Raw genomic sequence first — 27,931 nt, forward strand, 5'->3', positions numbered from 1 at the left:
TATATACTTATCTTGATTGCGAGCAGCAAGAAAAGAGGACTGCTTGCAATCTAGATAGGTATATATTAGCTGTGCCATACATTGATTGGTTCATTATGTTTGTTATGTTGTTCCCATTGGATGAGGACTTCTCTGGCCTCTAGGGACTTGTGGTTTTTTCACTTGACTGTGGCTGCTGTTTAAAATAAAGCAAGAAAAGTAAGCATAATACTCACCTCCGTGTCTTTAATAAAATTAAGACTTTCCTTCATAAATTACTAGGAAAATCCACATTGTCAGCTGCAACAGATGACATTTGTCTAAAACACCTATGGCTTTTTGATTTTTTAGAGAAATTGTGCTGAAAAAAACAGTAAGTTGCCACCATTTGGTCAAAATCTCCTTGGGGTGGAGATGAACCTTTAACACTTCTGGAGAGGGCCAGGATTACTAGGCACACGATGTAAGTATGGAGGTCTATCATCACTGTTATTTCAGACCGTATAGCTTTTAGCAAACTGTATGGACATTTGGCTTTAACATGCACTATTTGGACCATTCTTTCAAACGTTTCTCACAGCGCAAATTCACATAACTTGGGCTTGCTCCCTCTGCTTGCTGCAAATCAGTGTGGGTTTTAGCACATTCACAGAGCATCAATGCTTAACTTCTTGTAGAATTTAACAACATTGTCGACAGAAAATTGATAAGTTGAGTACATGTAATTAAAAATGTATGACTAATTATTGTTTCTTTTTAAACTATTCTCTGATAGGGCAAAAGAAGTGCAAGCAGGGGAAAGTAGAAGACACTCATATGTCTTAACATTTGTAAACATTGCACAAAAGGTAAATGTATTCAACTTGAGATATGAGAAAATATAATGCAACCAGGTAAAGTAAGGGGGGAAATGCAAATGCGAATTGGGCCATAAAAGAATGGCTATGCTGAGGCACACTCCTCGTCCTAGTAATCAAGCCCGAAAAACAATGCCTGGGGGAATTCCATTAACACAAAATATTAAATCAACCACCAAGCGGGGCTGGTGAATTGTGTGCCTCAACCACCAACTGTCAAACAGTTAAGCACCAAGAATTCAGAAATATGGAAGGAAAATGTATGAGTTTTAAGTGGGGCTTGTTGGAGTTGGGGTAGTCTAAGGCAAAAAAAGTTAAAGGAAATTGGGAAAATTTGATTACTTCTTTAAAAAAGTGCAAGCAATTCTTAAAATAGACGTGCAGAATTACCTTAGCATGAATATATCTTGGACTCTTCCAGCAGCAAGCCTTATTGCCAGTGCATCAGTGTATGTATTAGATAGCCTGCTCCTGCTGCCTTTGCACATTTAACCACTGTGGTGTTGTTCCCTGGATTCTTTGGCCGAGTACCTGCTCTTGTTGGAGTGTGACTTTTATAATCAATATTAACATGAAAAGCTTGCAATGTAATGTCTAATGAAACCGCATAAATGTAATACAAATGCACGCGTTTTAAATGTGCCCACGTGGTGTGGCCACCAATGTATACGATGACTAATGAAATTGACTAATAATGAATTAATGATGTACTCATGTATGATTTTGTATTAGCAGTAAGAGTTATGTATTAAGGTTTTGCTAAATCACTCACTAGGCCTTAGTTAGCAAGGGTCTGGGCCTAGCTGCCTGGTCTCATATTAACTGTGTTTTCTAATGTGCAATGTGCTTCTTTTCCTGAAGGACGCAACGCTGTACTTTTCCAGAAGCTAGAGATATGTGTGTAACCGTAGTAAATTCTTTCTCATGGGACCCGAATTGCTCAAGGAGACATTCTTGCTGAATGCAACAGTGTAATTCACAACAGGTGCAAGGTCGCCTAAACTAGGGGAAGACAATGGAACTACTGACTGGAGCGACAGGTGTAACTTTTCTTACCTGACATTCTACCCGTTGAAGACGTCAATCACAGGAGCCAATAAACTGCATGAGAACTGTCTTAGGTGAAAACTCTAGTAAGGTGTGTGATGGATTATTGGACAGAGATAACGATGCACCAAATATTGCCCAATGAGAAATTAGAGACTCGCTCGACGATTTTGATATAACAACGTGACACAAGGAGAAATTAGCCATTTTATCAAGCCATTCTCCATCACCCTTTGCCTCTCTGAAAGACTTTGGGGGTCATTACAGCCAGGGCTGTTGTGGCAATTGCACCGCCGACAGGCTGGCGGTGCATCCAGGGAATTATGACCGCGGCGGAAGTGCTGCGGTCGCACTGCCGGAGCCGGCAGTTTCCCGCCACATTTGCCCCAGTGGTGAAAATCCAAGCAGCGCTGCCCAGGGGATTACGAGTCCCCGACCGCCAGCCTTTTCCTGGTGGTTTGAACCGCCAGGAAAAGGCTGGCGGTACAGGGAGTCACGGGCCCCTGGGGGCCCCTGCACTGCCCATGCCACTGGCATGGGCAGTGCAGGGCCCCCCTGACAAGGTTAGTTTGATTGATTAGTTATTGCAAATATTGATTAGGTTATTGATCTATTGATTGAAATGCTAAACGGATATCTCGTTCTGGGAAGTCCCCAAACGCGGTCAAAAGATTCATTTACCTAAAACGAGTACCCTTGTAAGTTAAATTAACAAGGTTTGGACGCATTATCACTCTCAGGTCCTGGACTTGGTTGGTGCTATGTGCTCGGTGCACTAAACCACAGTGGAAATCACAGAGCTGATGCCCAAAGTCAAGTATCAGGCCAATGCACTGCAGGGTGCAGGTTCTTGATTAGATCAGCAAGTGTCAAGATACTAGGATCCTGGCACAGGAAGGTATCTTGGTAAGGCAGAGCCAGGGACAGGAAAGGGAGGAGTTGGGAAGAGGAAGCTAGATTAGGGATAGAGTAAGATAGAGAGAAGACATATGAATAAGGTGCTCTCCTACATTATGAAATACAGAAGTTTGAATCTTCTCAGTGTAGTTTTGTCTTCTTTCCTGCGCAGTCACGACTCGACACAGGGGAACTATATTTCCCAGGTGCCTCAGCACTTCTACAATGTATGTCTCCTGTTACCATGGAGGAACCAAAATTGATTCTTTAGAGAATGTTATAAAAGGATGTCAGTTTCAGGATCACCGGTAAATCTAGTTTGTGGTTCTCCGGAATGTGTTTTCCCATTCATGAGCCTGTGTCATCTCTTTTGGATTAACTGGTGTTCCTGTTTGTCAATTAGCATTTTCTTCAGATCCAACATGATTTTCCTGGAACATTATAATGTTCTTTATGGTTGGGTTCACCTTTGTATCTCCGGGCACTCCTCTCCCTGTTACACAAGTAAGTGCGATAGGGACCTTTCTGGATTATTAGGATTAAGCTTGGCTGGATTTTCTTTAGCTTTCCTTGGAACACTGTCCAGTGCTTACTTTGTGAAAGAAAGAGTGCCAGTGCCGAAAGCTCTACTCAGGAGCCAGCAGCCATTGCAATTAAACCTTGGCGTGCCGGAATTCCAAGGCTGGTGGTCTTGAAAGACCTCTTTAATCCACTACCAAACAATCCCTGCTTCTTTATCTCAATCTTGCAGGCTCCTGCTTTTTCCTTTTTTTGCGGGTACACTGTCTTTTTCTTCATCCGTCTTTCTGATCTGTTTTTTTTCCCTCTTTTGCTCTAGGGAAATATCTGATGCAGCAAAAAAAGCACTGGTCCCCCAAAAAACGTCCGGTAGCCCCCACTGGCAACCACCAGCACATATTAAGCACTGATATTGCCATATCAGTAGCCTGGTGGCATAAACCAGTACTGAATTTTAGGAGTGTTAATTATCACACGATTATCACATGAACGACCTGTAACTTACTAGCCACACATACCTCTGCCCAATTGGCACTTCTCTATTTTCTGCCCCATTGGTAGGGCTTTAAGTGGTTTGGGTCTCTGCATGTCTATGACCCAGCAACAAATAAAAATAGACATTGAAACGGGTCCCTATTGGGCTCTATATTCATGTCCTTAACATTATTGGCAAACACAGTGATCGATTCTGAACAGTAAAAGAAAAAAACTTTAAAGAAATCCAAATCAGCGATTTAGCTCTGGTTTATAATTCACATGTTTTACTTAATCTTACATTCAATAAGAGTGTTTGCTATTTCCAGGTTGATGTGTTTTTATATGCTTGTTGCATTCAGCCTATTACTGTTGTACAGTGCATAATATTAATTTATTTGGTTCCCAGTGTTAATAACAGGCCATGATTGGGAGCTCTGGAGTGGAAGCTGAAAGCAGGAGAGTTTCTCACACTGAATGTCAGTGAGTCAAAAAGGTGTTTAGAATACATGGTCATCCAATCCTTGGACTCTGTTCATAGCCCAGAGAGCAATGGTCACGTTTTCCAGTTGTAAGTATCATTCTGTGCAGGTATTGGTATGCGAAGGCGGTATACAGATGTCAGCATAAAGAGCTGAAGTAAAAGAAAATCTAGTTCTTACAGGTGAGTTTGTGTGTTGGTGTTTGGGGGAGGTGAAGTGAAGAAGTAAGTAAGTGCATTCGGGATAGAGTGAAAAAAGGTGCTAAACAGGGAAGAGATGGGGAGTAAGGTATGGAGACCGAAAGGATTTGGAGAGACAAGGGGTGTACAAGTCTAACATATAGTAAACATATCAAAAGTGATGGAGACACTCTGAAGGCCACTACCTCTTCCGCAGGCCTTAAAGATGTTTTTCTCACAGTCTCATAATCACAGAATACAAACATATTCAATATTAATTAGCTATAACAAAATCATTGCAATTACCCATTTATCTTTAATAGCTAACAACTGTTCCCAAAGCCAATAATCCTCGTGGATTTTAGGTGTATGTTAGTAGTTGTGTTATATATCTGGATTGAAATCTAAGATTCAGAGAAGCACCAAAATACTGGTTGTGTTGCATTCGATGGAAATATTTGAAGATTAGATTAGCTATTTCAGCCACACCCTTAATTACATAGGCCATGCCCCATTTAGAGACCTCCCACTAACTTTTTTATCCTACTTAATGCAGTACATACTGGTAGTTATTACTGCCTTCTATTCATCTTCAGATATATATGTTCTTATTGTGCTCAAGGATGCAGATTAAGACCAAGAGGTGTCTGTCCCTTGGCTCCTCTAACCCACATTGTTACAATTAACAAGTAGCTATCAGTAGTGGTGTTAAGACTAAAGAACCCTGCATCTAAGCGGAACTTGGAGGAGACTTTTCATGTTACCGAAAAATCCATTACAGTATTTGTGCAGGAAAAAATCCTTTATACTAAGTGAGCAACTGCTACATTTCTTTGCAGTTTTATATACCAAGAACTTAGCCTGATCCCACAAGCTCACCACACTTTCACAACACCAAGAAAAGGATGGATGCTGGGTTCTAGCCAGTGCTTAGTTTGTAAATAAAAACGTGACGGTGCCCAAAGCACTCCCCTTAAACATGTGGCTGCTGCAATTAAATGTATGAACACTAAGGCAGCATAATCCTCAAGTCATCTCTGGCATCTTCAATCCATTTACAGCCACTCCCTGGCCCTTCAGCTCACTCATGCAGCATTCTGCTTTCTCCAATTGTGCTACTTTTTGGTTTTTCTCTTCCTCTGCCTTTTTCATATGAGTCTTTTTGCTCGCATTGAATGCTTCAGGCAGAAAATTTAGTGTCAGCACTCAAAAATAAGTGCTGGTGCTCCGCACCGGAAACAACAATCACAAATTAAGAACTGGTTCTAGCTACATTTACATTTGACAATGACACTCTCTCTGTCCTAATTATGTATTTGGCCCACACACCCAGACCTGAACTTTTGGCGCAATCTTTCACACACCATTTGTACGCATGCTTCGGACAATCTAATTTTCAGAGGTGACTTCAACCAAATATCGGATCCTTTTTTTGGATAAACGATCAACCTCATGTTTTAGTCCCCAGGCTATCCACAAAGCATTCAAGAACCTCATTCATTATCACTCTCTATCAGATTCTTTGAGAATTTGTAATCCTGAGTTATTAGAGTATTCCTTTTCTTTTCCCACTCACCACTCTCAATCTAAAATTGACTACATCTTTCATAGTAAAGACTTGTTACGGCACATGGTTAACTCAGAAATTGCCTCTCACCTCATATCAGATCAAGCACTGGTGATCACAGACTTAGATGTTCTTGCAAGTACATCTAAAACCCCATCCTGGAGATTTGATAACAATTTACTTTCGGATACTCCTTTAATTGCTTTATATTCTACTTTCATTGAAGAAAATTTTCAAATTAATGACACTAATCAAGTACCATTCCATACAGTTTAGGACCAATTTAAGGAAGTTTCTATAGGTTTTATTATAAGTTATTTGCACTCTAAAAGGAAAACTGCACAACAAAAGTCTGCTGACATTCTTTCAAACACCTCAAACACATTTATTATACTCAGAACAATAGTAAGATACATCCTGAAGCCTATAGTTTCAGCCAAACCAGAATTCAATAAATATACAACTATGCAAGAAGGTAGGTTCTCTCTTAGCACGTTACTTAAAACATAAAAGGAAAAAAACAACCATAAATCCATCATAGACAATCAAAGTGTAAAACATTTCAAGGATGCAGATATTGCAACATGTTTTGCTTCCTATTACAAGGAATGATATACTCCAGAAAACATTCCATCAGAAGTATTTCTTAATAATTATTTCTCCCATCTCAAAACTAGAAAACTGCCAATGGTTAATCTTTCAACATTAGAACAACTGCTCCAAATGGCAGAACTCTTTACAGCTTTAAATTCCCTCTCTAGAGGAAAAGCATCAGGTCTGATGGCTTCAAAGTCAAATTCTATATCCAATTTGCCAAACTCTTTTCCCCAAACTATTTACACTTCTCAATAATTTCATATCTTCAAATTCTGCTTCTGGATCTTTTACAGAAGATATGATATGTTTAATTCCAAAACAATACAGTGATTTGACTCAATGCAAAAATTATAGACCCATAGCTTTAATCAACATAAATTGTAAAATATATGCTAAAGTTCTGGCCCTTCGACTTCTCCCGTATATGTCTGACTTAGTAGATGTTCCTCAGTCATTTATTCCTAACAGGAACGTCGCAGATAACTCCTGTGCATTTCTTAATATCATTAACAAGGCTTCTAAAATTAAGATTCCACTGGCAGCCTTATCATTAGATGCAGCAAAAACATTTGATAGAGGTAATTGGTGTTTTTGTTATCAAAAGGTTTGGAATGGCATGGTCTTGGTCCCAACTTTCGACAATTTATATCATTACTGTATTCCTCTCCCTGTTCCTTCATAATAACAAATGTGATTAGATCCCCTTTCTTTCCTCTTAATAGGGGAACTCAGCAGCAATGCACATTATCTCCCCTACTTTTTGCCTTGGCTCTTGAACGTTTTCTCCATCAATTAAAGACTTCAGAGAAATTCATTGGTTTTCAGATTAATATTGCTCACATCAAGCTCACAGCATACACTGACCACATCCTCCTATTCATGTCACATCCAGATTGTTCACTTCTGGCCTTTTTTCATGAACTTCACCAGTACTCCGATGTTTCAGGCTTCAAACTTAATGTAAACAAAATGGAAGTTTTACCTCAAACCTCTACTGCTCCAGGGATGTTTTTGGTGATGCAGGCTTAACCTGGAAATAAATGTTTATCCATATGGTACTACAGTAACCTTAAAGGTAACTTAGACGCTATATCCGAAAAGCTCCTGCCTTTGTCTCAGAAATGGTCACCTTTGTATCTGGTGGGGGCTGCCTTGATCAGTGGTGGCTGGTGGAATTTGAAAGTGGTGTGGCGTAAGCGTATTGAATGAATTTTAATATTGCGAGTTTACCCGATGGTTATGAGGAGGGTTTGAGAGTTGGCCCCACACATTTTTTAAGTAATTTGTGTGTTTTTGTGCAATTCTTTGCACTATTTTTGTTATAAACGGATCCAAACTAATCCTGAAGAGTTTCCTTAGCACCTCTTCAATCTCTAATCTTTTCATGCAGGAAAGCAGGGGGCTTAACTGCCTAATTTGAGAAGTCTAAGCTTGGTCATAATGATCGTGCCTGTTGGTTATTAACACAATAAATGTTTTAAGGCACAAAAATACAGGGCAATGTATTGCTGGTATGCAAACATTACCTGTATCTGGCTCAGATATAAATTGCCTGCATTGCTCCTGTTGTAAACTGAACTTATTTTAATGAAATGATTTATTTACAAGGGTGTCTGTGTTTTTCACCTCAACCTACACTTTGCGAGACAAGGAAACAGTGTTCATAGAGGTGCTGCCTAGTTGTGGGTATATTCCAAAGCTTTGCTGGCCCAGTTGTGGGTGCACAGTGGACCCTAACCCCTCATTGATAGTGGTTACTTTGAGTCAAAGTAGGGTAGATTGCTGCAATGAAGTCTGCAAGAGAACATATCCAAGACATTAACTGAAAGTGGGTTGAACTATTCATGCAGAAACATAGTACATGGATAGGGTAAAGTCATGCAATCCTTGGCCTCTCAGTCCCAGCACAGAGCAGTGGTGACAGAAGCCGGCAGCATTCTAAATTCTGACAGACTGAGAAGCAACAAAGTATGAAGTTTCTGAAAAGTAGCCATTTATTAAGCATGCATCTTCTAATTAGGCAACTTGCTTTCCAGACCCAGAATGTACATACTGGATAAATGATCACTTTTCAGAAGCATCGGTCAGGCAGGCAGAATTTAGAATGCTGACAAAGGCGTACTAAGTGATTAACTTATAACTGCTGCTTCTACAGAAAGGGAAGGACAGTGAATACCCCTGGGAGAAGAGACAGGACCCAGGAAAGTGAGAAAAAACAGAAAGCGTAAGGAGAAGGAAGAGAGCAAGGAAAGGAAACAGGGGTGAACTATGAAGGATTTTTAAAGCTACAGTACTAATTAACCATCAGTCTTCTTGTCCTCAACTCCCTTCGGTTGGTGTTGCAGACTGGGCTGCTGCACACCAGCAGTCTGTTTTTCTGCCATAAGCTGCACTACTGCTGAAACGGTTACACAAGACCAAAAGCATGCACAAAGTGTATCTGTTTACAACATGTGAAGCAGCTTTACAAAGGCTGTAACCCCCATTTTTTACAACTCGTCACACAGTGACAACTTGAGAAAGTGAGGGCTTGAGAATAAGCAGCTTTGTAATTGACACAAAGCCCTGGGAGTACATGGCTGGTACTGTACACATCCGGGGTAGCTTTAAAAATATGATGCTGCATTGCGTCATAACTGGGCGGTCCCTGGGGACCCCAGGTATTGCAGACCCGGGATGACACCATGTCAGCCCATAGGCTACTTGAAATACACCATCTGCCAAGGCACCATATAACTGGCACATGCGCCCTAGCGCATGTGCCTTACTAAAACTGCCCGGCTGCTTGACTTCCATTTCGGCAAACAGACGAAGCAAGCCAAGCAAGGTATGCATCTAGTATAGTGCAAAATGGATAGTAATTAGATTTTGCAATTACAATCCATAATGATTTGAATTGTAAACTTCTATCTTATGATGCTCCTTATTAGGTTACCCAAATCTTTCTTTGGCTTATTAGACAAGATTTTGTCCACATTTTTGTGGCAGGGTAAACCTACTTGAATTTCTGTCTCCAGATTAAAACTTCCAACATCTTTAGGTGGAGTTAATTTTCCAGATTTTCTCAATCACCATAATGCATTCAGTATCAAGCAAATACAGCCATACATATCATCATCTCATAACTTACCTCAGAAACTATGGGTCTCTCTGGAACAAGCTCTCATTTCACCCTTTACACACAAACATATTCTTTTTATGTCTAATGCCCCGAAGGTTTGGCTACCTAGCACTGTATCTCATGCCTGCACTATACTAAGACCTTATATTACCTCACAGCTCACTCCTTTTAGTCAATTCCTTAGGTGTCCCATTTGGCATATTAAATTAATTAAGAAAAAGGGTAAAGCTCTATGTTGGAAGGCTAGGTTGAATAAAGGTGTTTTGCTTATTTCTCAATTATACCATTTAGATACTTTCATTCCTTTTTATGAACTTTCAACTACATTCAACCTTACACCTCATATGCAGTCCCAACATCAAGTCTTTCTATATTGAGTCAGGAAGTCTTAACAAACATTTTTTTTGACACACCACATCATAATCCCACACCTCACTCAATTGTAACTTGCAGTCATCCCAAAGCCGCTTCTACATACAAGCTTTTAAGATTACCTTGTCCAGACAGAGCCAAAACACAAACAGAAACAATGAGAAAGTCAAGTATTGGTGTTATACTGCCAATTATGTTACGGGATAAACTCTGGGCTAAAATACATTCCACTGTTTGCACAGCCAGACCCACACAAATCTTATTTTTCTTTTACAATAGAATTGTTCTACTCCTATTCATTTGTTTAACTTAAATGTATACTTAATGGCATTTGTTTGCAATGTCATACTGCTAGCTCAGTGTCTTAATAAAAATTATTAATTAATAATTATGTATCTTGAATAATAGGCTTATGCAGAAAATAAGATAAAGTAGGAAAATAATCGACACATTTGAAAATGTGATCACGAAGAATGGCCACCAATGTTAATGAAGTGTACTAATCAATGATTAAATAATATGAAATGGTGAATATGTGTTAAACTAATGCAGTAAGATGTCATATTAAGGGTTATGAATTAAGCTTTAGCTTTATTAATTGTAGCGATTGTCTTGGCCTACTTGCCAGACCTCATGTAAAAGCTGTATTTCTTAGCATTTAATAAAATAGCTGACCAAGTGAGTTCAACTGTGAAATTCTATTATGTTGTCCAAATGTGCTTAAAACGGAAGCTTCTCATGAGAACCGACTGCTAGGAGATGATGTTCTTCTTACTTCTTAATGAACATTTTATATGTAATGTGTGTGATACTGACTTTCCCAGGACAAGAACAATGAAGATACTGACTAGAGTAGAAGCTGCAACAATATTGTTACCTGACATGCCGGATGAGGACATTGCAAGACGAAACAGTCAACAATATGTGAACAGAGAAATATTAGAATTCGTAGATTAGGGATTTTAGTTTTATTGGACAGAGTGTGAACATACGATTAACTGACCAATTGGGTTTTGGGTGATAGTTCAGGTAACTTTGACTTTACAACAGGGGGAAGAGAGTCATTCTGGGAGAAGACAGCTTACTGCCCATTTTTCCTGACCGAGAGGTTACTATTTTCTGATGCGTCTTGACTAGATACGTGCTTAAGCTTAATGCTTAAAGACTTTGCCCTTTTAAATTCCAATGCTGAAGCCTGATGCCTTGCTGATCGACTGATGTCCTGAGGACGAAGACTGATTCTGCTTTGCTGTTCCACCATGAAGATAGGTGTAGCCTGATTGTGATTATTGTGCATATTTGCTTTTTTCTTTCTAGGTACCAACTGCACTGTTCTGATAGAACCATAGTTAGATGTTTTTCCAAATTTGTGTTACTAAATTGTTTTGCATGAAGCCCAGCATGCTGATGCTAATTTGATGTTTGTTAAGGATTCTCACTAATGACTTACAATGACAGGGACTAATGCTTGATGAATTTCTCTGCTGAATAACATGTATGTTATAACGTTGGCACAGTTGACTTTGTTACTGATTTGCAACTTAACTTTAGAATGTGTTGTAGTTCAAGCTTTGATTAGATTATGTTTCTTCTGCCGCTTTGGACAACCAGTGTTGTTTCTGTATGTTTTTCATTTGATATTGAGATTAATCTTCATGACCTTAGCATTGCTAATATAGGGAAATAAACATTCTAAAATTTTACTAAAGGTGTGGTTATTTATGACTGAAAGGTCATGGTGCGTGATAATTACTGATTCCATTGATTATTGATTTATTGATTGCTAATGATTATTGATTATTGTGTATTGATTAATAATTATGTCCTGATCTATAGTAAGAACATTTAATTGCGAGTCAAAAGGTTCATCAACCTATTTGCGTCCCCTTGTAAGTTTACTTATTAATGTCAGACGCGCTAACAGAGATTGTAGCAGACTGATGGTTTGTCTCCTTAAGAGCTTACCATAGACGTCCGGTACAGAAGAACAAAGTTGGTAAGAGAGGTGAAGGTTTGTCTCCCTAAGAGCCTGGTACAGGTGGTCCCAGAAATGGTAGCAGTTTGATGAAGTGGTCCTTTGAGAATTCATTATTATTGAGATTTGGATTTTGTTTTTCAGTTATGATAATTGGAGAGAAAATGGTGTTCCCTTAAGTCCAGAAATGACTTTCCCAGATCCTGGATCCTGCTAATGGTTGTTTGAGGATGTTCCCGACATTATAGTGATAGAATGAGTGAAATAGGTTGCGCTTGCACAGCTTATGCAAATCGCAGGTGAATTGTGAGGTCTGTGAGGGTTTTAGGGAGTTTGCGTACTCCAAATTAAGTTGTAGTAGGAGTGTGCGTAATCCGCAGTATGAGAGTAGGGAAGTCATCGAACTTCACATATGTGTGGTACTTTGTGCTAAAAAATTGTCCACATGGTTGTTGATGTACGGACCCTGTGTGGTCTAAGACTTCGGAGTATATTGGAAAAGTGTATGAGACACTTGGTTTTATGTTGTAATCTGTCTGGTTTAGTAGGTTGATCGGCATGGTCAACAAGTCAGCGTGTAAATTAAAGTGAGTGTAAGAAACTTTTAACTGAGATTTGTCGAGTCCTGTGTGCACTAGAACAGAACCATTGATCAGTTGAGAGTAAAATTTGTGGGTCAAATTGCGAATCTGGGAGACCAAGAAAGAAGGAGTAGCTGTAACTGTGGGAAGAGCCCTCTGTGAAAAATCCATAAGGTTTCTGAAGCAATTGTGTTACCTTTCCTGTAGTAAACCAGCAGATTCTTTTTTTTTTTTTTTTTTTTTGATTAGTGCTTGCAATATTTTGCATTAGTTTTGTGTGAATTGGAATTTAGGAGGACAAGCCTCAAGACTTTGTCAGCCGCAGTATGTGTGAGTGTGACGTCATTGGAGCCGTGCTGTGATAGGTCAATTAGGGAGAAGGGCCGCGCACAGATTGGCAGCCGTCCGTGAGAGGCAATTGGTTGAGAACATAGGTGAAAGGAATCTTGGGATTAAAAGTCACTTCCAGATTTGATTTTGAATAACAAAAAGATAGAAAGGATGACATTTTTCAAAGTGTTAAAGAGTGACCTAAGGGGAGATATGTATATTACAATGAGTGTAGGTGAGGCTACACAACCAGAAGGTACACCAGCTTACATTGTTATGGAAGAGAAGGGTGTCGCACCATGTCTTTGGCTAAAGCAATGGTGCAAATTAACAGAAAAAGATGGGAACTTAGCGTTTCCTACAAATGGGACGTTCAATTTGAGGGTTTTGGAGCATTTATGGATGGTGCTATATGAATTGAATCCCCTTCCGAAACTAGCACAGTTTGAGGCATTAGCGGTTTGGGAGCTAGTAGCTAGACAGCAACAACAACTGAAATTCGAGAGGAGGATGAGAAAGGCAGTAAAGACTCTAGCGGAGGCTAGGTGGGACTGTGCTCAGAAAGAATGGAGAATGGAGACTTTGCAGGGGATTAAGTTGTTTCCGGCAATTACGCAGGAGAATGAGAAGGAAGTAAAGAAAGCTATTAGGAAAACTAGTAAAAGTCCGTCAGAGTGTAAGGAGGCTAGAAAGTCCTCAACAGTAGAGGAGGACTCAGACTATGAGGTGTTTATTACACAGCTATTGTGAGAGCGACCACCACCATATACAGTGCATGAGAGTGGTCCAAGTACCAGTGTTGATCTGACAGCACCGACACAGGTTAATGGGACAATAAGTTAATGCTAACCTGACACAGAATGCGGCGCAAAGTGGTCCTAATGTGCCTACCACACCCGTAGTGCAGACTCAGATGCAACCGCCACAGGTTCAGAGAATTTATCCTGATGTGCCCATTATGGAAACGACCTTGAACTTAGTGGTGCCCACGGAGCAGGTCTTCCCGAGACCGAAACTGGTTCAGAATGAGACGATTCCGATTTTGTTGCCCCAAGTACAGCCGCAGGTAATGCCAAGATTTACTCCAGTGACTGGGACCCAGTCAGTTATGACTCGGATGATGAATCAGAGTATTAGAGTTACTCTCCCACAGAGCGTAGGGGCTAGAGCAGCCCCAAATGCTATATCGCTACCTATTACTGTTGGTCCAGCAGCACCATTATTTGCACAGAAGAAACCTACTGTAGGAGAACAGGGAACAATGTCCCAGAACCCAATGAGGGGAGGACATAATGAACATGTTCAGGTAGTCTCTCCTGTGGGTCAGACTTTTGATGGATCAAGATCATTGCTAGACCTTAGTCCATTTGTTGCATTTCCAAATACGGTGACAGGACCAAAAATTAATCAGAGCTTGAAATTATTGACACCTGCAGACTTTGAATGCAGTTGTTCAGCAGGTGCCACCGGTCCAAGCAAGTGACATTTCATTAGAAGGACTGACAGCTCAGCAATTAACTAAATGGTTAGACAAGCTGAATACTCCACAGAGTGCCCCTAAAGGAGAGGAGTGTTTGAATTGTGCCAGGCTAAGCATGGAAGCGGGTGAACTTATTGGGGGAACGATGGGAGGTGAACAGGTTGGAATCCTACACAGAGGCAGAATTGAGATATCTGTGCCCAAAGATTATGAGAGAAATGAGCAATGTACATCGGAGACTAGCAGACCTGGCAGAGAAATACGGCATAGAGATAGAGAAAACAAAGAATTTAAAAAGGAGTTACAGATTAGATTTTGAAGCTAAAGATTTTGAACACATGAGATCTGCCGGAATGAAGATGAATCTTAAGGAGTTGCTTCAAAGCGCTCAGACCTGGGGAGCATTAGACAAATGGGAAGGCAGATGGGTAAAGAAAAGGGACAAGAGAAAGAGGGATTCTTTGAAGCTGACTGAAATTGTGCAGCAGGATAAAGATCCGGTATGGATTTTACCAATGAGAGAGATTCAAGGGGGAAATTTTGTTCATGTCCCTTGGAGCAGAAGTGACATTCTGTCATTTACAAATGATTATCCAAAATTGAGAGAAAAGCCAGTAAAATGGTATCAGCAGACAGACAGGTTTGTGAAACTTGTGAAGTGTTTGAGGGAGGACTTGAACACATTACTGGAGACAGTGGTTCCAGCTGATCTGTGGATCGAGTGTAAGAGGAGTGTAGACTGGCCAACAAGTGAACCAGAGAGAGACAAAAATACAGTTGCACTGTCTCCTGAGGTAATGAAATATTATTAGAAGGTGATTGAGTTTCTGAAATCAAGAATTTAGCCCAAGAATACTGATTGGTAGAGGATTGACAGGACAGCTCAGGAAGCAAAGGAGTCGATACATGCAAATTATGAGAGATCGTTGCAGTGGTACAGAGACACTTGAGGCGAAAGACATGTTTCACTTTGTGTTCAGATTTGTTGAAGGATTGAGACCTGAAATTAGCCAGATGATTAAGAGTCATTTGATTTGATGGCAAGCAAAGCTGATTGATGAGGAGTTGTATTATGCGAAATACCGTATTGATGAGACTGAGTTGAAGCAGAAAAAGTTAAAAGAGAAGGTGATGGTGGTGCACATTAAAGCAGCTCAAACAGGAGTGCAAGGGACTTTTTTGCAGCAGTTACCACAGCAGCAGCAGGGAAACATGATGTTTCAGCCCCAGATGGGAGCTAGAGGTTGTGGAGGCAAAATGAATCGTGGTCCAAACTTGAATACTGTAGTGGTTCAGAATGATGTGCAGGGAATGAAGAAGCTATTGCCATGTCACATTTGGACATTGGAAACGGGAGTGTCCGATGATGGTGCAGGAAGGTGTTGTTCAGCAGAGTAATGACATCAATTCATTCCAGAATGTGAGAGGACCAAGGGTAAGAGGTCCTAATCCAAATTTGTAGAATAATGTGAATCAAGTGCAGACTTTTCAGCCTATGCAGCAGGTGCAAATGCCCGTGCACAAATGCCACAGTTGCAGCCAATGCAACAGCAGGTTTCATGGTACCTAGACAGCACATTCAAATACCTCAAGACCCGATGGAGCAGCAACAGATGATGCTTTCTCAACAGGTCACAAGTCAAAGGCATAACAGAAATAGTAACACAGTGCACCAATTCCCGTTACACAGTGAGAATGGAATAAATGATGAATGGACGAGTGACAGTTCAGATCAGGAGCCATGTGTGCTTGCGACCTCCTTAGAAGTAGATCAAAGAGGACCCTACATGAAGGGAAAGGTTATGGGTCACAAGGTTTCATTCTTGGTTGACACTGGAGCTACATGCTCTACAGTGAGAAGTGCAGAAGTTCCAAATTTGCCCCTTTCAGGTACAACAGTGCAAGTTATGGGGGTAAGAAACCAGTAATTGACAAATCCGATTACAGATCCAGTTCAAGTGGAGATTGGCAATTTCCAGGGATTGCATAAATTTGTAGTCTGCAAATCAAGTCCAGTATCCCCATTGGGAAGAGACTTGTTGTGTAAAACAAAGGCCCATATTTATACTTTTTTAGTGCCGCATTTGTGTGGCTTTTTGACACCGCTTTTGCATCAAAAAATTGTGCAAATGCAGCGCTAAAAAAGTATAAATATTGGCCAAAGTGTTTAATTACTTGTTCAAATGATGGAATTGAGATTCAGACGAATAGTGATGATGAAGAGGAACAAGCCCTTCATTGATTTTTCCCCGATGTTTACAGTCAAAGAGCGCCATCCTGATTTTCAGGGAAAGGTAAAGGAGAAAGTGTGGGATTTGACAGGAAAAGAAGTAGGTTTGATAAAGGGGGTGGAGCCAGTCAAAGTTACTGCGAAGCCGAATGCAGTTTTCCCCCAACTTCCACAGTACCACATGCCACAAGACATCCTTATGAAAGTATCTCAGATAATTGCCCACTTTGTATAACAAGGGGTTCTGAAAGAAATCCTGAGCAGCCAATGTAACTCACCAATAATGGGGTTGAAGAAGCTTTGTGGGAAGGTGCTGATTTTTAAGGATTTGAGATAAATAAATACGATTGTGGTCAAATGTTATACGGTGGTGCCAAATCCAGCTGTGGTAATGTTCCAGACTCCATGTGATGCTGAGTGGTTCACTTGATTTGTCACAAGCATTCTTTTCTGTGCCTCTTCATGAGGATAGCCAATTTCCCTTTTGTTTCAAATTCCTGGGTCGAGTTTATTGCTGGTGCAGAATTCCTCAAGAGTTTTCAGAGTCATCTTCCATATTGAATCAAATCTTGAAAAAATATTTGGAGTTGTTGGAATTGCCTTTCCACTCGACCTTGGTGCAGTACATTGATGACTTACTGATTGCGTCCAAAACAAGGGACGAGTGCGAGGAAAGAATGGTCACAAAGTGTCTCCTCTTAAATTGCAATACTGTCAGAAAGTAGTGAAATATTTGGGTCATCAGATTGAAAAGGGTTCAAGAAAGATATCCAGAGAAAGGATTACAACTGTATTGCAGATAAACCCCCGACTACACAGAGAGATGTCAGGATGTTTTTGGGAATGGTAGGCTATTGCCACCAATGGATTCCAAATGTTTCAGTCATTTCAAGACCATTGCAGCAGCTGACTCATAAGGGAGTCAATGATCCCATAGTGTTAGACCAGGATGAAACGAAAGCGTTGACTGAATTGAGAGAGAGTTTGTGCAGGGCTCCAGCGTTCTGTATGCCTGATTACACAAAACCTTTCAAATTGTTTTGTCATGACCGTGATGCATGTTCTTTGTCTGTCTTGACAGAGGTCCATGGAGGTACAAACCACCCAGTAGCATATTTTTCAGCTACTTTGGACCCAGTCGCAGCAGCCTTACCGGGTTGTTTGTGCAGTTGCTGCAGTTGGTCAGAGCCTTACACAGTGTGAGGGCATTGCGATGGGACATCCCCTGACTGTAATGGTCCCTCACTCTATTGAGATTCTACTCACAAGGACGAAAACCCAATATTTTTCTGGTGCGAGGTTGACTAGATATGAAATGAGTATTCTGGGGTCACCAAATGTATCATTGAAAAGATGTGCAGTGCTGAACCCGGCAACTGTACTTCTAAGTGAAAATGCTGAGATTGAAAAAGAGGAAGATGTCGAGCATGATTGTCTTGAAGTAACTGACTTGTGCACAAAACCGAGACCTGACATTAGAGATACCCGATTGAAAGAAAATTATAAAATTATCTTTGTTGATGGTCTTTGTCTGAGAAACAATACAGGAACACTGAGAGCAGGATATGCTGTGTGCACAATTTCAGGTACCTTGGGGCCCTTTTTTCACATGTTCTTTACCTGCCAGGTTTGGGCCTCCATATGGAAATGTATGGGAAGCATCACTCAGATTTCACTACCCCTCGTATGATCTCCTGTTTCTAGGCAGCTTACTTGAAATTTGGAATGCACAAAAGTTGCTTGGTAAACTGGTAGATCTTTTGATTGCTATAGAACTCTTTGTTAATACATCTAATTGGAAGTCTCCAGATAAACTCACCCTATCACTGTGATGGAAGTTAGTTTGTTACCATCACAGATCGGAAAACTACAAACTGGACTCAATGCAATTCTTCATCAAACGTCATCAATAATGATAGCCACTCAGTCTCTGTTTGACACGCATTGCAAAGGAAATTGATTTTTCTCCCCCATAATTTATTACATAATGTATTATACATTTTATTGTATTAATTGCATTGCATCTTTATATGCTGCTCATTTTGCTGATTATTCTTTGACAATATAGGCATTTTGTATACTTATATCTTATAAGAACTTCTTTCTCTTTTCTTTAATTTCCTTCTTTCCTTTTCTTGCTGTCCTTTCATAAAAATGATTAAAATAGCCTTACATTGCCATATTTATTAATCAACTATATTTCACTTTGATTTGTTAGGTTCTGCAATATATTATTCATATCATATAAACGCATTGCTTCACTTTACACATTCGCAATGTATTTTTATATTTAAATGTTATATGTTTCATAAAACATATCTTTAAAAAGAGAACTTAGCTTGAGTACATTAGGGTGCTTTACAAGAGAACCAGACTAGTTCCACTTTTCTTTTTTAAGGCACAGGTTAGTAAGGGATTTGTTGAGCCCCTGCCTAGATTCGAACCTTGTCCCCTATGCCTAGGTTCGAATCGTGTTACCCAGTAGGGGGCAGCTCTAGCTGACAGGCCAAATCTCCTCCCCATCTTCTTATTTATTTCAAACACCAGGACCTTCGGTGAGTGCTTATGAGTTGGAATGTGGCGACTTGACCAAACCGCAGAATTATCCTCACCAGAAATGTCCTCTCTGCTAGTAAATGTACTCACCTGACTTTTTAGGAAGTGGGCAATATTTCAATTATATAAAATAAGTCAGCAGGCTATCCAAAGCATGCTTCCAAAAGCAACACTTTAACTTGACCCATTACAATGTTTTTGTTGCCTTTCCATAGTACCAGTTTTCTACTAACATTGATGGCATCATAATAGTGAATTTATGGTGCTGTTGTGCCTCTTCCTACTACTAGACATGGAGTACCATACAAAATAAAGAGCTGGGTTGTTGAAAATTACCTGCTTCGTCCATAAGTTTGCACATCATCCATGCGGTTACTGATGTCATCTCACTGGGCTTTGCAATGACCGTGTTGCCAGAAGCAATCGCTGGAGCTATCTTCCAGGATAGCAAGTAGAGGGGCAGATTCCAAGGGCTGATCAGGCCAGCTGGACGTAAGGGGAGACACGAACAAACAAAGCTCTTATTTTCATCTAGATTTTTCACAGCAGTGGAGGGCAATCGGTACTAGACAGGCTCAAAACAACTAGGAAAGAAAGAACTACATGTACCACATAGTGACTACCAAGAAGCACCAAGCAGGGAGCACATTCCTCTTGATAGAGCGAAAACCGTGGTAATAATTTACCTGTGTTCGGACGCTCTTTAGGCCGATGAATCTTTTGACTAAGTGGGAACTCTCTGTACTCTTAATCGATCAGTCGCATCAAATCAATAATCAATAACGTACATAAGCAATACCTTGATCAACATAACACTTAACAATTAATCCAGAATACATTTCGGCGAACCCTGACCTTTCAGTCAGGAATAACCACACCAGTTTATTCAGAGTTAGTGAATTTATTTCCCTATATTAACAAAGCTAGCACAATGTATATGTGTCTCAACACCAAATGATAAACATAAATGAACATTAATAGCTGTCCATAACGTCGAAACAAGTGTAATCTATGTAGCATTTGAATCACAAGGCATTCGATAATGGCAATGCAAAGCACTAATACGATAATATGTAATGAACTAATTGCATACATTTAGTCAGCATAACAAGATCTCAAATTGCATCGTGCAACATATGGAATCCTCATCTAACCTCAAATTAGCATCGGCATGTGGGACTTCGTGCAAAAACAATTTAGCAACATAAATTTAGAAAACTCCTAGCTAGGGATCTTATCAAAATCAGCAGTTGGTTACCTAAAAGAAACACAATGCAATTTTACAATTTCCTTTCATATTTACCAATTACGATCAGCATACAAGGAAGTCTTCGTCTCACGGGTACCGTTTCTCGATCAGCATGGGACGGGACAAAGGGGCAGGGGTGGACGGGGCAATTGCCTCACGGCGGCAAGGTAAAACTACTATTTCATGCAAAGGGACAACTCAAAGTTAAAGTCTCTAGGGCAAGAATCATCAAAGTCTCTTTCTCTCGATTAGAGAAAGCATCAAAGTCTCTCAAAATGGCGTCGCAGCAAAGTGGGCCATAATAGCTACGAAGTCTGCAAAATGGCGGGATGTCCAATAATGGATGGCTACTTTCCTCTCGTGCACCTGGGTTTTATAGACAACAGTTCGAATCCAGTAGGGTCTCCATTGGAGGGTTCATAGGTTAGCTTCAAATTGTCCAATCAAAAACGACAGTTCTCAAGCTTTTACTTAAGCATACATTATCCTTGGAGATGGGTACGCAAGTTGCAACATTGTCTACCAATTAGCTCACTTTCAGAGCCTCCATTGTCCGCACCTGCAAGTCGACCTTGAAGTAAGGAGAAAATATGCCAGGCTGGCACGAAACTTTAAGATAAGCATGTGAACAGTTTCTGTGGAAAAGTACAGCTTCAAGCAGAAATACACGTTTAATAGCACATTGGAAAAATACGAGCATCTAAACCGTGAGACCAGGCCACTAGGCCAAAGCTTCCGCTAAAGTAATGCTAAGCTAAAGCATTTCAAACAAGCAAATCGTAGCACACGTTTATGATTATGTCGGATTAGTGCAATTCTAATACACCACGTTATATAAAGCACGCGTATAAATGTTGGCAAACTACTCTGAGGGCACATTTTGTCCCCATACAATCTTTATTAGTTCGGTTAATGTCACACATGATTATTTCACACTACGTTTATGCGTTAATAAATGTAAAACCTTCATTTTCTGCTTCATCAATCCCTCCTCTGATGACTACTTGTCATCACACAAATTAAGCCCACAAATTTTATTCCATAAAAATTCTGTCAGTTCCCTTTTCCTTTTAGTTCCCCTAGTTTGCGCTTTGTATTCTTCTGCCATTCTTTTCATAATTTTCTCCTCCTTTCTTCTTTTAATTCTTTCCATAATCATTATTATTCCCCTTTTTATTCCCCAAATTCCAAATACACAAATTATCACTATTAAAATTCCCTCTATTATTTTGAGCAATATTCCATTCCAAATTCCCCCAATCCAATGTCCCACTGAAGCAAGTCCTTTTCCAACCTTCTCCCACACTCCTGGTTCTTTCAGTTCCTTCAAATCTGCACTTTCTTTTGTTAGATTAGCAAGCATAGTTTTAATTTTCACACTATTGTCGGGTATATAAGTACAACAGTGTCGTGCACCAAGCATTTTGCAAACACCACCATCCTTTGCTAAAAGAATGTCTAAAGCAAGCCTATTTTGAAGAGTCATAGCTCTTTCTGCTGCAAGTTCAGCATCTATCAGGATTATAGCACCTGAAAACTTTGTCAACATGTTATCCACTATAGTAGACAACTTTCTTATTTTGATGGAATTCAGCACAACTCCCAATGAAGGAATCATGGCTCCAAATATATCACCTACCACAGCAGCTGCGGTCTCTCTTTTCTGGATACGATGGGATCCAGATGTCTTTTGAATCATCGATAGGTCATCCAGTTGATAAACCTTTAGGAACACTATACCCAAATAACATCTTCCCCACCATCCCTTTGGAAGACGATAATAGGCATTATACCCACAAATGTAATATACACCTGGAATGACAGGGTCAAGTCCGTCCATCATGAATGTCCATTTGGCCTTAAAGATAAACGTGTGTTTACACTCACTCGCCCCTACAAAAATTTTGTCATAATAAGATTCACCTCGATATATACAAAACTTCCCTACATGCCAAGCATCTAAAGCAATTTTCCCTTGTGTCTTTATTGCAGCAAAATCATAATTATCTACTGAAGTCCTCTTATGTAATTCTTTTTCTAATTTCGCCTTCATTTGTGCCCTTCTATCATCTGTGCGATCTAAAAAGCTTATTTCTACTGCAGAGAGTGAGCAGGTGAGATTTTCCCTATGAGCGTGAGCAGTTTCAAAAGGTAGCATTGGCTCGAAAAATTCCCTCATAATTTTAGCATCCCAATCTTTAGCAGTCTGGCTTAGCTGTGCTATTATAGGAACATAAGCAAAGGTAACATCATAATTTGAGTAAAAATACTGTATGTTAGTTTGACCATAAAACCTAGACATTACTATACTACATGTAATCCCGTATGTAAGAGGCATGTGGTGATATGTCACCCCTTCCTTCACTGATGTCGGTATCTGGGTACACACATAACAATCTTTCGCATCCATTGTCTCAACATATTCTGTTAGTAAGCGATAGAAAACATTATACGAAAGCTCTTTCCTATCATGCAAGAGTCTCTCATCTAGTGCTAGCCTTTTCAATGCGGTTAGTTCAGTGACAGTAACAGGAACAAAAGTAGAAGCCTCAATATTCTCATCCTCACCCTTTCCATGCATTCCAAGCACAATTGCCATTATTATTAGTACACATGTAATTACCAAGCCTATACACACATATTTACAATATTTCTTTCTATTGTTTTGCGTCATGATCTGTATAGAATCAGAGAGCTAGAAGCACTTATAAATGAAACTATTTAGCAATTCAGTTACAAAGCTGAGCGAGCGCAATGTTCACACCGTCTTCTCCAAAAGGCCAAGTCACTTATCGGTTAGCAGCATTTGTCTCAATTTCGGCAATAACTCAGTCTTTATCGGTTTAGCAAATGTCTCATCCGGTTTAGCAATGTCTCAGCTGGTTGTTTATTTCATGTTAGATTGTAGCAAGCAATGTCATTTATCACCCCTTCAATCAACACTGTCCATAAAACTTTTCTTTTCTATTGGTATCTCTTCCTCTTCTTTGTTCTCGATGCTTAGAGATACAAACTCGTCAGTCCAATCATCATTGACTGCATATGCCCATTCAGGACCGGAATACCTTCTGTTCGGTATCCTTTTCCTTTTCAATTTTGCTTCTCTTTTCGATTCTGCCTCACTGGTACTTTCCTCTTTTGTCAAGTCTTTTTCTTCACTCGAGGTTGGTACCACGACAGACACTTCTTTTCTTTTCTCTTTTACTTTTGGCCTTTCTCCGTCGTTCAAACCTTCTCCGGACCTTTGTTTTACTGGTGATATACTTAGTCTCCTCTTTGCACCATGTCCATTTGATGGACCTGCGACCTTTTCTGTAGAGGTTTGAACTTTTTCGTTCTGCTCTGCCTTGTCCCCTCCTTCAGGGGAATCGATCACGTTCTCTTTTTCTTTTTCTGTATCGTCTGTTTCTGGGAAAGCCCCCTTCTGATCAGGCTCTCCTGCTTTTTCACCTTTTTCGAGCCCTTCGTCGCCGTTACTTTCGTCAGGCTCTGTATCACTTTCAGCTGCCTCAGGTTCCTTGTCACCTTCAGCTGCTTCAGGCTTTTTGCTACCCTCAGCTGCTTCAGGCTCTTTGTCACCTGCAGCTTCTTCGTCGCTGTCTGAACTTTCTCCTTGGTCTTCCCCAAGTGAGTCGGACTCTTCGCCCTCCAATAATATCTCTTTCTCTCCTGCTTCTGCCTGTTCGCTTTCAGTTCGCTTTTGTTCTGTCTCAGCACTCGACACTGTTTTATCAGGCACTGGCAATTTCAGCGCTTCAACTTCCTCATCTGTGGGACACAACACCTTCTTTGTGTGACTGGCGTGAATCCAGTTGGGAACCCCCGCACACTTCACAGCGGTAGTTGTCGTCAGGATCACTTGGAAAGGGCCTTTCCAACGGGGTTCCAGACACGACTTTCTCACGTGCTTCTTTACCACGACCCAGTCACCTGCTTTCAGTGCGTGTCCTGGACCTTGGATCGGTGGCAAGGTGGTCGCTTCCACCTGGTGAGAGAAAGAGCGAACCACGTCAGCCAGTCCTTTGCAGTAGTCTAACACCATATCATCTGTAATATTCAAAAGCGCGTTTGCGGGAACTGCAGGAAGTCTCATAGCCCTGCCCATGAGAATTTCGTGCGGAGACAATCCAGTCTTTCTATCAGGAGTGTTTCTCATTGACATTAGCACTAAGGGCAATGCGTCAGGCCATTTTAAATTTGTCGATGCACATATTTTCGCCATTCTCGATTTCAATGTACCATTCATCTGCTCCACCAGTCCTGATGCTTCAGGGCGATAGCTACAGTGCAGCTTTTGCTCAATGTTCAGCGCTTCGCAGAGTAACTTTATTACCTCGTTATTGAAGTGACTTCCCCTATCTGATTCTAAAGAGATCGGGAATCTGAAACGTGGTATTAACTCTCTCAACAATAGCTTTGCAACTGTAAGGCTGTCATTTCTACGTGTGGGGTATGCCTCGATCCAGTGACTAAAAATGCACACAATCACCAACACATATTTCAGACCTCCATGCACAGGCATCTCAATGAAGTCCATCTGCATACGACTAAAAGGACCGCTTGCCCTACCAATGTGACTCGCGTTCACAACTGTTCCCTTTCCTGGGTTCATCTGCTGGCAAGTGACACATCGATGGCAAACTGCTTCTGCAGCTTGACGAAATCTGGGGTTAAACCAATCAGTTTTGAACAATCTTATCATGGCATCTCTCCCTAGGTGAGCTTGCCCATGATAGAACCGCGCAAGCTGTGATAAGAGACTATTTGGCAAAACAAATTTTCCCTCATGTGAAACCCATAACTCGTCTTGTCTCTTTATACATTGTGATTTAATCCAGGAATCTCTTTCATCCTCCCTGACATTATTTTGTAATGCTTTTAGTTCCTCTATTGTATCTACGACCTTCAAGGCAAATGCTTCAGCTGGTTCTAGTTCTGGCTCACTTATCGAATTCCATTCATCTCTGAGTAGTATACAGTTCAAGGCACAAAATCTTGCGACTTGATCCGCATATGCATTTCCCAGCGAAACATAGTCCTGTCCTTTCGTGTGAGCACTGCACTTTACCACTGCAACTTCAGCTGGCACTTGAATGGCATGTAACAATTCCCTTATTCTTTCCCCGTTTTTCACTGGGGATCCTGAAGAAGTCAGGAAACCTCTCTGTGACCATAGTTGTCCAAAGTCATGCACAATCCCAAACCCATATTGACTATCAGTGTAAATGGTGACTTTCATCAATGCAGACAGTTGACATGCTCTGGTAAGGGCTACAAGTTCTGCTACTTGTGCAGAATAGACTCCTTGGAGCCATCCCGCTTCCAAGACACCTGTTACAGTGCATACAGCGTATCCTGCTTTCAAAATTCCCATCCTGTCTCTTAGACATGAACCATCAACAAAAAGAATGTGGTCATTTTCATCAAGCTTAGTATCTTTAATGTCCGGTCGAGGTTTTGTGCAAAATTCAGTCACCTGAAGGCAGTCATGCTCGACGTCTTCAGCGTTCTCAATTTCGGCATTTTCTCCAGGAAGCAAGGTAGCTGGATTCAACGTAGTGCACCTTTTCAGCTGCACATTCAGTGAGCCCAGAATAATCGTTTCATACCTTGTGAGTCTTGCTCCAGTCATGTGTTGCGTTCGGGAGCGGGTCAAAAGTATCTCAACTGAGTGAGGGACCATGACTGTTACTGGGTGTCCCATCACTATTCCTTCACTCTGAGTGAGGCTGATACCAACTGCTGCTACGGCGCGCAAACACCCTGGGAGTGCTGCTGCGACCGGATCCAAAGTAGCTGAAAAATATGCTACTGGTCTGTTTACGCCACCATGGGCTTGAGTCAAGACAGACAAAGAACATGCATCACGTTCATGGCAAAACAATGTGAAAGGCTTTGTGTAATCAGGCATACCTAAAGCTGGAGCCCTGCACATGCACTCTTTCAATTCGACAAAAGCATCCATCTCATCTCCTTTCAGCTCAATTTGATCCAAGGCATCCTTCTGGGTCAGTTTCAGTAAAGGCTTCGCTAGAGTCGAGAAGTTGGGAATCCACTGGCGACAGTAGCCCACCATTCCCAAAAATTTCCTCACCTCCTTTCTCGTCCTGGGCGGACTCATTTGAAGTACACTCGTTATTCTTTCCTTCATTATTCTCCGTGACCCCTTCTCTATCTGGTGACCCAAGTATTTCACTTTCTTCTGACAGAACTGCAATTTGGAGGGAGACACCTTGTGTCCATTCCTTCCCAAATGGTTCAACAGAGCAATGGTATCGGCTGTGCAGTCGCTTTCTGTCTTTGATGCAACCAGTAAGTCGTCAATGTACTGTACTAGGGTTGACTCGAATGGCAACTCTAACTCTTCCAAGTCTTTCTTTAGAATCTGATTGAAGATTGACGGCGACTCAGAAAACCCTTGAGGAATTCGACACCAACTGTACACTCTGTCTAGGAATTTGAAACAAAAGAGGAATTGGCTGTCCTCATGAAGAGGCACAGAAAAGAATGCTTGGGACAAATCGATGACCGAGAACCATTCGGCATCGCAAGGAATTTGAAACATTATCACAGCTGGGTTCGGTACTACTGGGCAGCATTTGACTATGATGTCATTTATTTTCCTCAAGTCTTGCACAAGTCGGACCTTTCCACTCGGCTTTATTAGTCCCATTATTGGTGAATTACATGGACTGCTTAACACTTCTATCAGTACTCCCTGCTTTACAAATTCGTCAATGAGTTGGGCAACTTTCATGAGGGTATCTTGTGGCATGTGGTATTGTGGGGTCTGGGTAAAGATTGCATTGGGCTTTAGAGTCACTTTCACTGGTTCCACTCCTTTCATCAATCCCACCTCTTTCCCTGTCATGTCCCACACTTCCTTTCCGACTGTCTCCCGTAATTCAGCTGGAATATCTTCTTCAGTTATCATCGGGAAAAGACAAATCAGAGGATACTCTTCATCTACCGTTTCCATCTCATCCCCCTCTACACTATCCTCTTCTTCCCCATCACTGCTCGTCTGTATTGTTATTCCTTCGTTTGAACACATGATCGAACAACCCAATTTGCACAATAGGTCTCTCCCTAACAGTGCTATTGGGCTTGAGTCACATATCACAAACTGATGCACCCCTTGATAGTTACCGATGCTGACTGGTACCGGATCTGTAATTGGGTTTGTCAGATGTCTGTTTGCTACTCCCACCACTTGAACTGTCCTCCCTGAGAGTGGCAAATTTGGTACTTCACTACTCTTAACAGTTGAACGTGTGGCTCCCGTGTCCACCAAGAATGAAACACGATGACCCATTACTCTTCCCTCTACGTACGGACCCTTTTGATCAACTTCTAAGGATGCTGCAAGCACACAATCTCCTTCTTCTTCTGAGCTTTCACTCTCCCATACATTGTTTATTCCACTCTCACTGTGTAAT

The 27,931-nt window shown here is 40.9% G+C and overlaps 1 protein-coding gene across 1 annotated transcript in view; it reads right to left on the reverse strand.

Annotated features, from left to right (window-relative positions):
* The window catches only part of ALDH8A1 (aldehyde dehydrogenase 8 family member A1), a 231,340-nt gene that overhangs the window by 17,866 nt on the left and 185,543 nt on the right, over window positions 1–27,931 (reverse strand). Inside the window, exon 4 of the mRNA XM_069236749.1 lies at window positions 19,580–19,729. Within this exon, the coding sequence (XP_069092850.1) occupies window positions 19,580–19,729 (150 nt within the window). The remainder of the gene's footprint in view (window positions 1–19,579; window positions 19,730–27,931) is intronic.

The sequence above is a fragment of the Pleurodeles waltl genome, chromosome 5, assembly GCF_031143425.1.
Source record: "Pleurodeles waltl isolate 20211129_DDA chromosome 5, aPleWal1.hap1.20221129, whole genome shotgun sequence".
NCBI classification, from domain to species: domain Eukaryota; kingdom Metazoa; phylum Chordata; class Amphibia; order Caudata; family Salamandridae; genus Pleurodeles; species Pleurodeles waltl.